This window comes from Larus michahellis, chromosome 18 (assembly GCF_964199755.1).
Source record: "Larus michahellis chromosome 18, bLarMic1.1, whole genome shotgun sequence".
Taxonomy (NCBI): domain Eukaryota; kingdom Metazoa; phylum Chordata; class Aves; order Charadriiformes; family Laridae; genus Larus; species Larus michahellis.
In genome coordinates, this window is record NC_133913.1 from 3,628,508 (window position 1) to 3,646,684 (window position 18,177).

Sequence of the window (18,177 nt, forward strand, 5' to 3'; positions counted from 1 at the left end):
CAGACGACGTTGTCAGGCTGAGAGGAGACTCAACAGCCCCATGTCTGATGGACGATGCCACTGTGAACAGCATCGTTCGCCGTCAGAGCGAATTATACTGGGCCGAACCTGAGACTTCGCCGCTTCAGGACAAGGCCCTTCTCCTGACTGGCGTCAACGTTATTTGCACATGTCAGAAGAAAGCGTAAAACACATGGTACATTTTCAAACGCATTCAAAAACTTTGAAGCCAAGCCTTTCGCAACAAAAGCCAACACAAAAGTAATTGTGTCGGAAACAAAGAGCCATCGCTGCAAGTCGATTACTCCACAGCCTCCAAGGGTCCAAAGGGCCAAGCGGGCTGAGCAGCCAAATTATTACGCATTTTCGCTTCCCCAGACCTAGAGGATTCCCAGCTCTGGAAGAGATACGACAAATTTTTTTCATTAGCCGAGCTGGAACGAGCTGCGGTAAGAACCAGAACCATAATGCAGCCATTGTACTCCCGGACTCTCATCGCGCTCAAAGGGCGAGGAAGCTCGCGACGAGTGCTAGAGACGACAGGATGTTTTAAGCTTAAAAAAATAAAATACAGACAGAACTTGGTACAAAGGGAAAACGTCCCTCTGAAATTATCATCCAGTCTCTTGCAATAAATGCCAGGACTTTAGAAGTGATATTAGCCAGCACTAAGCTAAGAGGCAATTACAATTATTAAAAAAGGGGTATATCTATGCAGGATTTTTGCACTTTTCTTAATTTATTTTTACAGTTTTTTCCCTTCTCTGATGTAGGTGTTTGAATTTCTCAATTAGCCAAACTAGTACATAAAGTACTAGGATTTTTTTTTTTTTTTTTCATCCTCCAAGACATTTTTGTGAAGCGAGACGACACTTTTCTGTTCAGCTCTCTGCCCTAATGTGTGTCAAAACCTGATCAGAGGTACGATGGCGATGATTAATCCTCGAGGAAGGCGGGCAGCTGCTGTTCTTCGCTGCGGAGAGGAGGAGGAGGAGGAGGAGGGGTGCTACCTATCTGCTCCGCTGCATTGTAGGAGACAACAGCATAAGCCACAGTTAAGCAGATAATCACAAATTCTCAGAACCTCCTTTATCTCGCCAAGCATCAGCTAAACAAATAAAGCAAGATGCTTTTGGCCAAGTTACTCCCAGAAATGAAGCGAAACACACGAGAGCTCCGTTACTTCAATTAATACTCCCATTCGTAGCAGGTCAGCAGTTCTCAAGGGCAGCAAGGACAGGCGCACACACATCCCAGTAATTCTCATCCGACCAAAATCCCCAGTCGCTGGGCAATAAGCATCCAACTCGCCTCACAACTCCAGCCAGTCTCTTCAGGACCAGAGTAGAAAATATTATGGGAGAAAAGGCTTCACCGGATACGGATTCTTTGAAATTTTGCTTTCAGTCTCTCAAAGTGGAAGGAAGATTAAGGAGTTTTCTCCCAGGCCTAATAATTTAGGTGAAAACAAATATTTTTTTTCCAGTAAGACTACTGCGGCAAGACCCAGAACAGGAAGATTACTTTATGTACTAATTTGGCTAGTTGAGAAACTCAAACACCTACATCAGAGAGGGGAAAAAACTATAAAAATAAATTAAAAAAAATCCTACTAGAAAGCTCCAAAAGGGGGGGTGGGGGGAGATTTCAATTATATAAGGCAAATTTAAAGTAGCCGAGTGCTCTGGATGCAGATAGTTGCTAACAAGCAAGACGAGGACTACATGAAAGTGATTTTGAGGAATGCCGCAACATCAGAGCGGAACAATGAAGAGAGGATTCCGACGGCAGATTCGAGTAACGCTCAGCTACAGCAACAGCCTCTCATTAGCGGGGACCATTTCGTTACCGCTACGAGAGGCTGCGGAGGTCACCTCCCCAGCGTCGAAGTCTCGCACACATCGCTTGCGCCAAGCATCACAACTAAGAGCTTCTGGGAATTTATAACCAAAGCCTTCAGACATGACAACGATGATGAAAAAAAAAAAAAAAAAACAAACCAACCACAACCACATAAAAGTTTCTACGCATCTTCGCCTCTCCAGGAGTTGCATCGCTGAGCGCCACGAAGTTTTTCAGATACTATCTTTTTAAATGGTGGGAAGGATGGAAAAATGAAGGAACAAAGGATGGAAAAACGAAGGAACAGAGAGGAAAGTGGGCGCAAGACAACGAGAGGCCCTGCGCATCCCAGCCACCCACCCGAGCAGTGGGCAAACCCTGGTTCAGAAGAAACTGTGCCGCAGAAATTACCCAAGGACGTAAAGCGGAGGCGATGGCAAACATGCAACCACTGCCCATGGGGGAGAGGGAAAGAGCAAAGGGAAAAGAAAATCATACACACATAGATAGGGAATTCAAGTAAACACAGTCGATAATGTTCACTAGATCTTCATACAGCCACCAAGAGCTTGGTCGAGTCATTTTTACTGTCATTCATCACAGAAGAGCGCCCTGCCCTCGCACACAAATTCACTTGCTCAAGCACAAGAAAACACAGGTAAAATAAGCAACTCCATTTGCAGAGCGGTTAATCTGATTAGGGCTTACCTGTACCCAGGCTGAAGAGGCGTTTGGTTTCAGGAGTTTAACATAACCAAAGCGCACCCAGGAACAGCGGCGAGGGGGGAAAAACAGGCAGATCCGTGCCATGACAACTAGGATGGGTTACAAAAGCTTGCTCTCCACAAACAATCCTATTTTGAAAAATAAACGCTACCGCGACAGCCAGCACGCAGGAAAATTAGCTGCAGAAGTAACCAGACCTCCTTATATTAAAAAGAGCTGGGCAGCAATAGCAGAGGAGAGCTAACGCAGAGCAGGGGCAGCAGGGCACCTTCGGCAAGTCAAAGATTCACACAAAGGAGCAAACGAGCACAGAACCGCTGTAACTGGAGACAGATGTAACTTCAGCCCGTTCGTAAGAATTCAAAGAACGGCTCATGGTCATAAAAAAGCAGCTGGAAATAAAATAAATAAAAAAAAAAAAACAAACAGCAAAGTTACACACTTCATAAGCCAGTTTAAGAACTAATGCACAAGACAATGTCAATCAAAGCCTTCAGGTTAAGATTTTCAACACGCATCACTTATTCAAAATAGGTTTAAATAACCAAGAGTTAAGTTGTTTCGGGCTTCTAGCCCATTTCCAGAGGCAGGGAGAGGGGGATGGTAGGGGGAGTGAGCGAGGGCTGGATATGGAAAGCTGTCTTTAGGCACAATATGAATCATCCCGCTGAAGAATCTTCTTTAAGTAGCCGGCTACTACTCAAACAGAGTACCTTTAAAAAGGTAAGGCTTTGACCAATATGTGGGAAACCAACCCTCCAGAGGTCACTAGATAACACTCAGGTGTGTACACTGCAATGAAAAATTGCTGAAAATCAGTCTGTATCACTGTAATCTGCCTTGACACGGGAAAAGTGGTTAATGCCTTGAAAGATTTCCTAATGTGGTTGTTTCTTCACATTATTTTCTGCTGTCTCAGTATAAACAGCATCTTCCCTTTGACTTTCAAAAATTTCTGCAAGTGGTCGGAGAGCTACGTACGACACAGAAGGAGCGGAGAGAGAAGAATTGTCTTGTTTTAGTCTGAGACAGTAAAAAGCCAATACCACAAAATGTTGCATACATGGAGCAAGAGCCCTGCAAGTGTTCTGCATTCGAAATGCAGATCCACAGAAGGCTAATTGTCTCATTTTTCTGAAATAGCCAGCACTGGAATAGCAGAAGTCACATGGAGAAGGGCTCCAATTCACACAAAAATAGGCAGATTTAGCTGGTGCAACTTTTATTCATGCTACTGCCCCAGCCCAGGAATAGTAACAGCTGCGAAACAGAAATATTCTCCCCTTGGCCACTGGGGTGTGAGCCTCCAGCAGCGAAAAATGCCACTGGGAAGATGGAGAGCCACTACCTCTGCACATCAAACCAGACAGATCAGGAATTGGGACCAGAGGAGTTAAATTTGGTCGGAAGCTGCCGAAGCTGTGCCGAGCCAAGATCACCAAAACACCTTCAAAGCCGCCTATCTCCAGCTCAGCTCTTCCCTCTGGATCAGACCCTGCCTCTCTCCATGGACACAGGGACACTCTGTTTTCCTCTATGGCGACACTCACAGCACCAGGGCAGGACTGGACCTGGAGCTCTGGGGCCAGCGCTGGGCTCCCCGGTTCCGGAAGGACAGGGAACTGCTGGAGAGGGGACAGCGGAGGCTGTGGAGATGCTGAGGGGATGGAGCATCTCTGTGCTGGGGAAAGGCTAAGAGCCCTGGGGCTGTTCCGCCTGGAGAAGAGCAGGCTGAGAGGGGAGCTCAGCAACGCTCAGCAAGAGCTAACGGGCAGGGGGCAAGAGGATGGGGCCAGGCTCTTCTCAGTGGTGCCCGGGGACAGGACAAGGGGTAACAGGCACCAGCTGTAATACAGGAAATTCCACCTCAATGTGAGGAAAAACTTCCTTCCTTTGAGGGTGGCAGAGCCCTGGCACAGGCTGCCCAGAAAGGTGGGGGAGTCTCCGTCTCTAGAGATATTCAAAACCCTGAATGCATTTTCCCGTGCAACCGGCTCGGGGTGAGCCTGCTTTGGCAGGGGGTTGGACTAGATGCTCTCCAGAGGGCCCTTCCAGCCCCTGCCAGTCTGTGATTTGGCATAACATAGTGAGAACTGATGTCCACACAGCTCCTAGGAGTGAAACCGCTCATCCCACCAGATCACAAGCACGTGGAGAAGGAGCAGCAGCGTCCGCAACACCCAGAGGCCCAGGAATGAGCCAGGACCGAGCGCTGCTGCATCAAAAGGGGGTGTCTTCTCCAAAGCCAAATGGGCAGAAGAAATGTGTTAACTATTACTCAGATGCAGAGAGAAGACAAGGGCAAGGCAGAACAGGCTGTTGCTACACCCAAGCTTTGTAATTAGGAGGGAGAAAAATGAGAAAGTGGCGGTGCAAGAGCCTGGCAAGGAACTGTCTGTAACCCCCGGGCAGCAGCGAGCCCAGTCCAGAGGGCACCAACCATCGCCAGGACGGGCTCACGGCAGCTCCCCGGGCTACCAGGGCACGGCCAGAACCTCAGAAGACTCAATACCAAACTTTATAATGGAAAGATTAAATATCTAACTTGATAAGAGAAAACCACAGCTAAGATACACGGAAGTGAGGCATTCGTGCAATGACGTTTGAGCTAATCTGGAAAGTAGGAATTTCTTGCCGGGTTCTTCCAAGTGATTTAATTGCAAAGCCATCTAAACCACAGTGCCTTTTTCTGCCCTCCACTGCCTCCGTTCGCCTAACTGGGTGGAAATATGGGGCTAGGTGGATGGCTGCTGACCCACAACTCAATCTTACCCGAAATTTAAATATATACACACAAACATCCCTCTCTGAACCCTCTTCCTCCAAGAAACCAATTTTTTTTTTGTGATTTCTGCCAATTGCATCTACACAAAACCCCTTTGCTTCTTACACAAGAGTGGATCGGATTTGGTAACGCAATGTAACGTCACCAGCCCTGAAACAGCAAAAGCTCGATATCGGTCATTAAGTAGGAGCCGCCAGGGAATTCGCTAAATGCAGACTGCCTGTAAAGCTGCATGAGCAACTCTGCTACAAAGGCTTCTACACGGAGACAGCCAATTTTTAACCCAACTACGTTTACAGAAACCCCCATGAATGCAAATGGGGTAACGGCTCCAAACATTTAACCAGTATCATAAAAGAGGGAACGGAACTGAGCTCCAACTGCACACGGGCTGGGACAAAATGTTATTTCTGAGATAAAATATTTTTTACCTAGACTTGGCGACCGAGCGACAGCAGAATATTTCCAAACCTTTACCTATAGTATCAGAGAGGAGAGGCTTTGTGGCAAACATTCCCAAGTTCTCTTATTTTCTGTTTGCTGGCCAAGACGAGTTCAATCTACAGACGGCTGTTCGCTCCAGACAATACCTTAAGTCATTTTCTTCTACGTAGCATCAATTTTTTTTCTCCCAAATATGATTAGACTTCCCTCCGATTCATGCTGCCTTCCATTAATATTTTAAAGTCCTCCCTTATACAAATAAAATCCCTGCAACATTTCTTACAACATCGTTACGTGTTACTATGGAAACTGCTAAAATGTCACAAATACAGAAGCCTAAAGCGCTGCTGCATAAGGAGTACCCTGATCCTCCTTATTTCCCTCGTTTGGTAATTTGATGACCAAATGTTAATTAAAAAAAAAAAAAAAGCCACCATTATAGTGGGGGGTATATAATTTTATTTTTTTTTCAATGCTTTAAGTTACTGAATATTTTATTAAGCAAGCAGCCAAATGAAGTCACACTTCACAAATCCACCCCGTCAGGAGGCACTTCTTAAGAAGTGAAACGACACTCAGAACTACCTGACAAACCCAGTGCTGTACGGTGCCGCAAGGAGACACCTGAAACTGCAGCGAGATCTCTGTCAAAAGCTACCCCTTTCTCCCGTTCCCCCAGCTGTTCCACTACACGAGTGAGAGACAACTCAAACTATGTATTTTACATCGTAAGGATGCACGTATTTCACAGACAAAGGAAGCTACAACTCTTTAAAATGGGCTCAGTATCAGAAATAAACACTTCTGGAAAGAGCACGCTTATGTTCATTCATAAGACAAGCACAAATTAATCTGTTTCAGGAGCTGAAGCGTCACGAGATGTGCCAGCCGAACTCTGCCACCACTATCACAGGGAACATCTCGTTTTGCCGTTAAGACATCATGGTTGCACATGAGCACCAGGGAGAAAACAGCCATCTGCCAAGTTGTTCACCTTCACTAACCTGACGGCTTACAACTAACAGAAGAGCTTTAAATACATTACCGTGATGACCTCCACGGCCAACTGCTGGAGTAAGTGTGTTTTGGCATGTGAAGTTGGAGGCTGGCTTCGGGGAGGGGCAGACAACCAGAGAGTTACCTTCAACACCACCAATCTGCAGGAGAATTTTTGAGACACCCCATCTTCATAACCAAACCGGTGAATTTAAGCTCTCAACAGCACAAGTCCCTGATCCTTTTAAATATTCCTTCACCAAAGGATCATCCCCCTCACTGCTGATGTGGTGCAGTTTAATGAAAAAACGTGTTCTAGATGGAAATCCCAGGCACCATGAACCAAATCCTTGACTCTGCGCGCCGGTGCCAGGTACCCTTCCCATAAATAGCTCCTTCAGTGCTGAGGTCAGAGCCGGAGCAGGCATTCCAGGCAGTAACCTTATCACAGAGAAGGTCAGAGGGGGGAGAAGAAAAAAAAAGCTGGATGTTACTTAAGGAAACCAACATCAACGACCAGCACATCATCATATGCCTGCATCCAGCTTTGAAGTCCTCAGCACAGGAAGGACACGGAGCTGCTGGAGTGGGGCCAGAGGAGGCCCCGGAGATGCTGGGAGGGCTGGAGCCCCTCTGCTGTGGGGACAGGCTGAGAGAGCTGGGGGGGTTCAGCCTGGGGAAGAGAAGGCTCCGGGGAGACCTTGGAGCCCCTTCCAGTCCCTAAAGGGGCTCCAGGAAAGCTGGGGAGGGACTCTGGATCAGGGAGGGGAGCCATGGGACGAGGGGGAAGGGTTTTACACTGAACGAGGGGAGATTTGGATGAGATGTGAGGAAGAAATTCTCGGCTGTGAGGGTGGTGAGCCCCTGGCCCAGGCTGCCCAGAGAAGCTGTGGCTGCCCCATCCCTGGAGGGGTTCAAGGCCAGGTTGGACAGGGCTTGGAGCAACCTGGGCTGGTGGGAGGTGTCCCTGCCCAGGGCAGAGGGTGGCACTGGATGATCTTTAAGGTCCCTTCCAACCCGAACCATTCTATGATTCCATGATCATGTCTTCCAAAAGCAGAGAACAACCAGAGGATGCTGGAGACAACTCCAGGGCAGTGGAGAATCCAACCATCCCCAGCTCCGATTTGGCTCCACAGGCACGACGGACAACTGCAACAGACTCAACTGCAATTCCAGTTTCTCTTTCCTCTTCCCAGATGAATTACTAGTCAATACCCAGGCCTTCACCTATTTGTATTTTTAAGTCCTTCCTTTCATTCTGAAATCCAGCAAGTAAAACCTGAGTCATTTTTTAAGTTCTCTTCCACCTGAAGCGTTTTATCCGAGGATGGCCCAGCAAAGCCATCCAGCTCCCCGAGCCTTTGAAACAAGACACTTGCAAAACGCACCATATCCAGGGTGTGCCCAAAACATGCTCCGTGGAAAAATCTGTTGGGGTAATGCCAGGTTAGCAAGGAAAACATTTTCCCCCAGCTGGAAGTCTGCTGCTGCCGAGCTAGCGCGACCAGAAGCTATCTGCTGAAGGAGAGAACAAAGGAGGGGGGGCAAAATAGCCCACGTTATGGGGTGAACAATGAAACCCGAAATCTTTCAGGACGAAAAGCACATCTGTGAAGCGCACCTTTACAATCTCCTTAAGGAATGCCATGTTTGCCATTGCTCCAGTTTTAATCTCAGCCACACAGTCACTTTTCATCTTGTGTCAGTATTAGCACGAATAAAAACACAGCTCTAAACCGTAGCTGCTTACAGGTGCTGGTGTAATGTAATACAAAAGTCTTTTTCCCATCCCCCACATCAGTATATTAGACTTCAATATTAGAGATCAGCTCTAAACAGGGCCCCTTTCCCTTGCTCAAACACTAACTTCAATTTCACACGCGACCGTAGGGAAGCAGATGAGTTACCACACCAGGGCTTTAATGCCAGTTCACATTCACAAACTTCACAAATGTTTGGTTTTTTTTTTCTGCTGCTTCGGATGCTGTGACAGGCTTTTTCCAATGAACAGTCAAGTACGTATTTATGCAACCCTATCCAAAGTGTCACCCACAAGTCCTAAAAACCACTGACCTAGAGCCTGTTCTTGCTCGCTGCCCCGCTGTCTAAGGGCTACATACAGACAAAGTGGAGTTTATTGGTAGTGCCGGACACCAAACCGCGTCCAGCCCTCCCAATTACCTTTCATACACCAGCCCAGCAGCCCAAGAAAGAGGCAGAGAAGAGCTGAGTCCGAACAGGACAACCCAAAACCCTGCACCATCACTAAAGACATCTGCGAGAAAGGCGCAGAAAGATGCTTTGCCTGCATTCAACCTTCCCTACACCAAATTCAAACGCTTTCCTGCGCCGCAGCACCCAACTCTGCCGTTATTCCCCCCAACACCGAGGGCTGGTTCCCTTCTGCTCCCCCCCCCACCGCCGAAACAACTGTGACTTCATCCTCGAAAGATAAATTTAACCCAACGCATCGAACTCCCTCTAGGATGAAAGCCAACAGCACTGCCTTAACCGAGTTCTGGGGACGGACACGGGAGCACGGACACCGAAACACTTCACCTCCCTTCCACACCCCTGTGCGCCAGGGTCCAGACTCCAATAAATCAGACACGATTTATTAGACACCCATTTTATCTATAAAAGGCGCACAACGACCAACATTTCTGGGAGAAATAACTGACTCGTTTTTCGTAAGATCTTTTCTCAAGCAGTGTTCTCGTTTGCCCTCTTTGCTTAAAAGCAAGAGGGACTGGCGGAGTGTCCTACTTACTCCGGATACCTGATTAAGCATTTTTGAACAATGAACTGCTCTCCGCTCTTCCGCTTTCAAATGCAAAGCAAGAACACGCTGAGGATTTGCTCTCTTTCTCTCTTACCAAATGAAAGACGCTTGAGAGACATCTCTCAACCAACATACTGCTGCTGAGCAGCACGTGGACTACCAGCAATTCAGGTACGACATCCATACGTTTTCCTAAATAGCTGAGAACTAGAAGGTCAGGCACCGAGCTGGTGTCGGTAGCTACAATCACAGCTAGAAATCAAAACCAAGAAAAACACCAAAAAAAGCCAAGCAGGTAACTGAAAGAGTCACAAAGAGTAGAGACAAACTTTTAAAGATTGCTCTGTATAAATCCAGAGTTAGTGAAACCCGTTTGTGACCAGTTGGAAAAGCTTCCTTAGTCCCCACAGCGTGGGATCTGCCACCTGAATTACAGTTCCACGAAGACACAGGCTTGAGAAATGCTGTTTTAGTAGCTTTCGAGATATAGGCTTCCTTATCATGCTCTCCCTTGAAAAAATATAATCAAGGGAGGAAAAATCAGAATTTCTAAATCCTATTTCTCAGCCAACTGATGCACCAACCGCAACCACCCCTCGACCAACCACTGATGCAAGAGCCATCTCTCCAACATCCCTCTCCAACACAGGACTTGGAAAGGAGCGCCGAGAAAAGCAGGTTTTAGTGAGAAATCTCCATTACTGCTCCAAGTCCAGCAATTCTGAAATCCGGGCAGCGCGATGTGACGCGGCCCAGGGAGGAGTCACCGCACAGGTTCCAAGGCTGCGAAATGATTCACTGCAACACCAAAGTGCACAAGGTGCTCGGATTTCCCACCAGTAAATGGGGATAATTAAAGTGTGCTTAGGCATCGTGGCCATAGGCACTGTAACAACCACAGCCGAACACGCCGTCGGTATTCTCCGACCCTCGTAAAAGCTGCTGTGAGAAGTTAGTCACTACGAACTCCAGTTCATTCCCAGCAGCTTGATGTAACTGCCGTGAAAAGTGACTTTCCAGATAAGAAACCTGAACTAAAAGATAAGTTCCAATTAAATATTTGTTTTCGCTACCTTTTCAGAAATTTTTTCCATAGTACACGGACTGAAGCTGGGGATCGCAGAGACTGAATCACACACCGCGCACCAGCTAATGCCTATGCTGCTGCTCGACAGAGGTAACTAATCAGCCAAAAATAATTGGTCAATTCTGACAAAACCAGTCTACAGGGAAATGGAAGACAAGCAAAGAAACCGACCAGCCTGAGAAAAGCAACAACTGTGAAGATGCAGGAGCTGCATGAAGTATTTCTGTGGATTAACACAGGGCCAGGGAAACACCAGGACTTTGATGACTTGCTAAACCATCGCCCGGCCACCCAAGCCAAAGCCCCCCAGCACCAGGAGGGATTCACGTGTCCTGCTCCAAGCAACCTTCCACCACCAGCAGCTCCTGATCCAACCATGCCAACAGCAGCATCCAGGTCCTTCTGAAGCAGCAGGGCTTTTGCAGATGGCTGCTGCCTACCGTCACACCTGAAGAAGTTCAGTCCCATTCTCCACCAGGGAGGCTCCAACCTGCCTTCGCCACCACCGAGCAGAGGCAGAGCTTCTCCTCACCCTAACTCTGCGCCACAGAAGAGGATCTTAGCTGTGAGGCAAAGAATTGTGTCTTATCAATCTGAGAGCGAACGAAACGCACCCTGGTGGTCCCCGATCCACACAAACGTAAGAACGCAGATGAACCAACCCTGCCTGTACACACTTTCTTTCCCCATCAGCGGCAGGAGAATCAAGAGCGCCTCGTTAAACCAAGCCCTAGCTGGCAGGGCTTCCCAACAAAGGTGTAACGAATACCTCCCTGCTTTGTTTATGCGTTACACGATGGCCTGGTTACGCACCTGAACCACAGCACCTTCCTGGGCAGCAGGTCTATCACTGCTTTAGAAGGACTCACCAAGTTCTGACAGATCCCTAACTCTACTGGAAAGATGCAATTCCTCAGGGAGACGCTGCTCTACAGCCGAGATCAGGCGGGCCAGAACAGTACAAATGCTTCGAAGTCCGTCCTTGACCAGATACCGATTCTGGAATGTCACCATGCCAGAAAAACTCAAAGGTCAACTCTTATCTAAGCATGATGTAAACACGTCTTTGTTTCTTTTGCATGCTTCTACTTGAATCCCAGAGGCAGTCAGCGACATGGCCACTTACTGCAAGCAGGCTACAAGGCGCAGCGTTCAGAGCATAACTCTCACTAAAGATCTAGAAAAAAAAAAATGAGCAGTTGCTTGGGAAAAGGCAGGAGCACCCAGGAGCAAAACACAGCCAAGGGATGACACAGAAATTTTTACACTCATTAAGATATTCTGTCTCGTTACTGAAATGAAAATAATCAGGGTAAAAATCTTCCCCCTAATAAGTAAAATTCCGCAAGCTGCAGAATAACCCTGCAAAAAAGCCTTCGCTTTTCTGTGCTCACGCACAAACCCATCGTAAAACAATGGTTCTGTACAATGAGCTGGCCCAAGGCGGCTTCCCAGTGGAAAAGTCAGCTCTTCCCCTTCCTGCCTCAGCACCACTTTGAAAAGAATGATATTTAGGCGCACTCAGAGGCTTGTACCAGCTTTTAAGGTTGACTTCGGGAGTTTTGCTAACAAGCAGGAACGCGCGTTCAGCCTCAGCGCCAGCGATGCCAGAGCTGGCGAGACCCAATGTCAAAGCACTCATGCCAACAGGACAGTCAATGCCGGGCAGACTAATTACTAAATACCCACGGGCAAAAAACTTTAAAGGAGGTTTGGTGGGCCTGGCCTAGATGCCAGTACGCGTACACACCAGCTTCTGAACCTACGGCCAATAGAAGGAGCCTTCTTTTTATTAGCTTTAAAATATTTGGCTTTTTTTAAAGAGCGCTCAGGAGGTTGGGGAACGTAAAGGCATGACTAACACAAAGGGCAGAAAAGTCAGCAAAGAATTTCACGCATCACGTCTCCGAATACCGCACTTCCTCTTGGGATTAAGATGAGTGGCAAAGAAATTTCACTTTGCTAGACAACACGTGAATCTATGAAACCCACAATATGGGAAGTTTAATATTACTTTGGACAGAATTTTAATCAAATGTCTCCTCCAATAACAATTACAATACTTATAAACGCAATTTCACGACTAATCCCAACAGCAAGTTTGTGGACATCATAAAACAGGAATAAAGTTATTAAACTCTCTTTTCTAAGAGCGCAAGAACGCCTTTATGTCCAGCCAGCAGGGATCACATGCTCAGCTACTAGTTTTGCACTGGGAGAAAGCCGAACTCATGCCACGTTTAAGACTTCACATACACAAATTCATCCTATGCTAACATCCCAAAACACGATGTGACATTCAGCTGGAATTTAATATTCAAGAGCTGTAACATCTGTTTATCGGCACTCATCCATATGAGCGTGGTTTTGGAGGACGCTGAAGTTACCAAGTACACGCACCGTTCACATCTACCCACCTAATTCAGTCAAATTTGTGTCCCGCTGTACTGGACCGGCCACTAACACCACACTTCGGACAACAGTTATTTCTCCCCAGGGATCTGAACAAACCCGGAATAGCGCAGGTATGCAAGAGTCCTGGTGACTATTTCGATGGGAAAGCCGTCCCCGTTCCGAACAGGACCCCTGTGGCTGCTGCGGGGAGGTTTTTGTCGACCGTAGCTATACTTCACAGACTGAGGTTTAAGTTCAATAGGTCCATCAGGGTGGAAGAGATCATCTACTGATGCAAGCGAGATTTTACACAGGCTACACACAGAATATGGCCTTTTAAGAGCTTTGTGCAAAATACTGCGATATGCGCTCCTAGGGAAAACTCTTGTCTTTGGAAGGAAAGTTTCCCTTCTTCCTTGACCTGTCTCAAGACCTTTTCCCTTGATGAGGATCTTCCTCCTCCACACACAAACTGACACCTAACACTTATGCAAACAGCATCGAGTTAACAACATAATTATGAGGCTGTTGTCATCATTTAATTCAACTCACAGACAAGAAGAGAATTCCCAGCAATAATTTCCCAGGCATTCGAGCGAACACGCTCGCTTCACACTTCCACTGGTACTTGGACCAAATCCTTTCAGAGTTTTTCTTTTTTCCAGGCAGCTCATTTAACAAAAAACCAAAAAAATAATTCCCCAGTCAGAAATATGTTGTCAGCTACAAAGATTCAGACTGGCCTTACTTTACATAACTGGTTTACAACAAAGATCCCCGTTGTAAAAAGACAAACATTTCACTTCAGGGGACAGGTCCAACCCATCATGGAGAGAACCGTTTATAGTGTTTCGGGTTTGGATTGGTGGCATGCTTGCACCGCTCCCGCCAGCCAGTATTTCCAGGTCTTGCTGCTCCACAAAACCACCAACGACTACCGAATGCACGAAGAATTTTACCTTCAATGCTGCACGTGCTGCCTGAACTAGGAAGCGTGCTGCAAATCACACCGCACTGGTTTTAACAATTACTTCTTTGGTCTAAGCCCATCAAGAGAGAAGAGTGTTCCTAAAAAATCCCGATTTTTCATCTGCCACCTTTCACCTCGCCCCCCCCCGCCAGCGGTAAGCAAAGCGTGACTGGTACTTACAGTGGTACGTGGGGTTGTTCTGGGTCTGCTTTGGTCAGTTCCTCTTCTTCAACGTCAGACTCTCCTCCCGAGCTGCTGTCAGTCACATCCGAGTCAAACGCCTGTTCGCTGGATCTCAAGTTGGCCATACCACTGGCCGTGAATCTCTCCAGTTCTTCCGATATTGAATCGCTCTTCAAGAAGCTGCTTAAGCCTTCTGAAGTAACTGTCTCACTCGCAGCTTTCCTCAGGGCTGCTTCTGCTTTCCTGGTCAACATCAGCTGGCTCCGATGCCTCAGGGGGTCCAAAGTTGGAAGCTTGCTCAGAGTTTTCTCCAAGAAGCCACCCAACTGCTGCTGGATGTGCCTCTCCACCTGCTTTGCCTGCACCACCTGCAAGCGTTTCTGCAGCCTGCGGGCACGGTTCTCAATGTCTGCCTGCCGTCGCAGCAATGCCCTCGTCCTCATCTCCGAGTCGAGAGCACTGTGGTGACCGGCCAACAGAGAAGGTTTCTGCTCCTCCAACTTACTGCTCCCAAAGTCAGAGTGACTGGCAACACCGGGCAACCTAGTCTCTCCACCGCCACCCTCCAGCACCCGCTGCTGCTCCGTGGAATTAAGGGAAGATTTGTTTGCAGTGCTATTATTGCTAAATGGAGTTGTGTGCTCTGCATCAAGGCTTCTGTGTGGAAGAGTGCAATTGGTCAACCCGGTCTTCAAGTCCCCCAATTCAGAACCTCCTGCGTTATAGTCAACACCCTGGAGGGCAGCAGGAGGAGGAGCACACTTCCCACCATTCAGAGAACTAGAGTTTTCATGGTCTGAATTGGTACTTTTGGCCAATTTCTTGGCCAAGCCATTTACAGGCGCTTGCGGGAGAGGTGGCTGGCTATTAGTACTCATTGTTTTTAGATTCTCCAAAGTGAATTCCAACACCGGTTGCCTCCCCAACAGATCGCTTGTTTTCAAGAAGGACTGAGATAAGAGAGAGTGAGATTTAAGGACTGTCTGCTTGTTGAAGACTCCTTGCAGCTTCAGAGGCTCTTTTGAAGGAACAGATGTTACATCCGAGCAGAGATAAGAGGCCACTAGCGGCTGCAGCTTGCCCAGCTCTTCCTTCGTAGGGTTGTTTCGGAAATCTAAACTGGGATCCTCCGGAGCAATGGCTTTCCTTTTGGTGCCGTTGGCGGCCAGGAGGATGTTGTTGGCGTTGCCGTTGCTCTCGGCACTGCCAGGCGACAAGGTGGAGGACGGGGGAGCCAGCTTGAATCGGATGTGGTGAGCTTCAGCTGCTGCGTCAGTGAGAGCGGGCGCCATCGCAGCCATTCAGCACAGAGAGACGGGAAGTCCAGCCTCTCCCGGTGCCGAGGCCAGCTCCGCTGCCTCCCACTGCCTCTCCCGAGGGCAGCCTGCGGAAGGGAAGGGAAAACACAAAGTTAGGCATCACATTTATAGAAAATAAAACAGGACAGACAACAGCGGTGAGACTTATCGACGCTTGATAACACCACACAAGCTTCACGTCCCGCACAGCATCCTCCCTCTGCGACCACCAGCCTCACGCCCGGCAGAGCCACCCGGGCACCAGGCTGGTAAAAACACAAGTAACAAGACGCAAGCCGGTCCTCAGGATCTCCCGTAGCTACTGCCTGCCTGGAACAACTATCCTGGCCTTTCTGTCCCAGCACACCCGCATCCTTCCAGGCCTTCACCAGGTCTGGCCCTGGTTACACCCATTCCTCAAAGCCAGCAGCTCACCAACTTCATCTTTAAAATCCCTGAGCTACGTCTATAAAACAGCTTTCACCGCTTCTACCACCAGCTCAGGTGCGTTAAAAATAACAAATTAGAACTATGAAACATAACAGAGACAGGGCTTGAGGGGAACAAATCTCCATACGCCTAACCTCCCGGAGGCTGGAGAAACCCCTCCACCCCACACCCACCAGCAACCCCAACCGCTTCCCTGAAAGCCTGGGGTTTGAAGAAAGTCGTTTCCCTGGCGTATATGAAACCTACTTTCCCAGAAGTACATTTCCGAATGAGCCAGGTGATTTCCAGTGTTCACAATTCCCATTTCTCTTTCGAGAGCACAGATAAAGATTAACCCACCCGCACACCATGACAGAGCAGTTCTACGCTCTCACTGTACCACCCGGCCACCGGCTTAACTCAACGAGATCCAACAAATCAAGAGAAATAACCACAGACCTTTCATTCATGTATATCGCAACCTTTCCCCCTCCATCACCTTTAACATTTCTGGTCACTTCCCTCCTTCCTTTAACACTCAAAGCATCAGTGTTTTTTAATTCCTTTTTTTTAACGGCATGCACCTAACCCACAGCACAGGCTGTGCTAGCAGTGCAACAGTTTCTTTATTTTCCTTTTGCTGCAAAATTTATCTAGCACCTTCATAAGCTATTTCAATGTCAATTTAATAATAAGAAGCTGCCCTGATCTCTTGCCTGATGTGCCAATCCTCTCATTTCACATAAATTTGCATAAGCTTGTTGTAGCTGTTCATTAAGACACCCCAACGGCCAAATTAATATACCACTTTACAGGAAAAGTGAGAACTATCTCAAGTTTGACTATGTTGAACGAGCAAAACTTAACAGCCGGTTTTGTTTCCAGCCTCGTTCAGCTGCGCCACGAGTTGCTCCCCCGGCGTCGCACCAGGTGCTTCCCCATCGCAGGGACCACAGGCAGACAGCGGGGCTGAAAAACACCAAGTACCGAAGACTGGATTTTTGCGAAAAGTCAGAGAAACAAACCCACACCGCCCCAGTGGAGGGAGGGCCCACAGGGCAAGCTCAATTGTTCGCCGTGTTTGGTGTCTTGGCCAGCTGGCAGGCCCCTCACCGCGTCTACGATTCAGACCATCTACAGCCTTGATAACCCTCTGGCCCAAGCCAGTTAGGTGACACGGAGCAAGAAGGCGGGGAAGAAAGGATACACTCAGAGAGGAACAGATAAAAAAAATAAACTGAAGCTATTGTAACAGAAATACAGAGATGCTAGAGGTGGGTTCAGACTTCAGAAGCCCCCCATTGACAGAGCTCAGCGTATTTCATAATCAACTACACCTTGTCCTGACTGAAACAAAGCATACTGCAGGCCTAAAAATTTACTGCACCCTCATGGAAAACGGCTTTTAGTCACCACTTTGGTCCATAAATAAAGACTGAGCATGACTATTCAGGAGGAGAAGAAAAAAAAAATTTAAAAAAAAAAAAAAAAAAGGAACTTGCAGGGAACTTTCCACTTGTAGCTAAGACGCCCTTGGGAGAGGAGGGAGGAAGACTGTCAGAATAAAGGACTTCCCCCACTCCAGCCTCCCACCAGGACCTTCACCGGAGACACATACGCTGGGATGAGTGTTCCACGGGCGCTCTCAGTTCTGCAGGAACGCGCCGCTGTGCCTTCCGAAGGCAGCCCCCGGGTCAGTGCTCCTCACCGCAACCCCCACCCCAGCACCGCGAGGTACCGAGAGCCGCTCAGGAAATAGCCAAGCTGCGAAAAAAAGCAGATAAACCTGCACTCGGGTGCTGAATGCAATCATTCTTCATCAACGTATCTGCACCACGCTGCAGCCACTGAGGAGTTTACCTAGGCTGCAGAGCATTTTACAGCAAATTTGTAGGTCATCAACTTCAGTTAAAATAACAGAAGTAGAAAACGGAAGCAAAACTTTCATACGGCCTTTTCCTCCGGGTTAGCAAACTCACTTTAAAAAGAAAATCCTCCTCGCTCGGCTGCTGCAGCCCTCCTTGGCTTCACTTTTAGTTGGGTGGACAGCATTTAAAATACTTTGGGAGCCTGGAAAGCTCTCTTAAGAATAAGGCTTTGTTCTAGTAGCTTAAAGATGACCTCCAAAAGTTACTGGGTGCATTTTTTTTATTTAAGTCCTTATAAACTACCTGCGTGCCAGACAGCACTGGTTTTTCCTAACACCAAATTAGACCTCTACTCTTACGAACAACCCCT

General features: G+C 47.8%; 1 protein-coding gene across 6 annotated transcripts in view; it reads right to left on the minus strand.

Annotated features, from left to right (window-relative positions):
• KANSL1 (KAT8 regulatory NSL complex subunit 1) overlaps window positions 1–18,177 on the minus strand; it is a 105,571-nt gene that overhangs the window by 70,182 nt on the left and 17,212 nt on the right. For 5 of the 6 annotated variants that reach the window (XM_074561817.1, XM_074561819.1, XM_074561821.1 and 2 more), the window contains one exon: window positions 14,210–15,596. In XM_074561817.1, the coding sequence (XP_074417918.1) occupies window positions 14,210–15,513 (1,304 nt within the window). In that variant the 5' untranslated portion in view covers window positions 15,514–15,596. Of the gene's footprint in view, window positions 1–14,209; window positions 15,597–17,557; window positions 17,577–18,177 lie in introns of those variants that run through there. The other variant, XM_074561818.1, reaches the window with a different exon arrangement.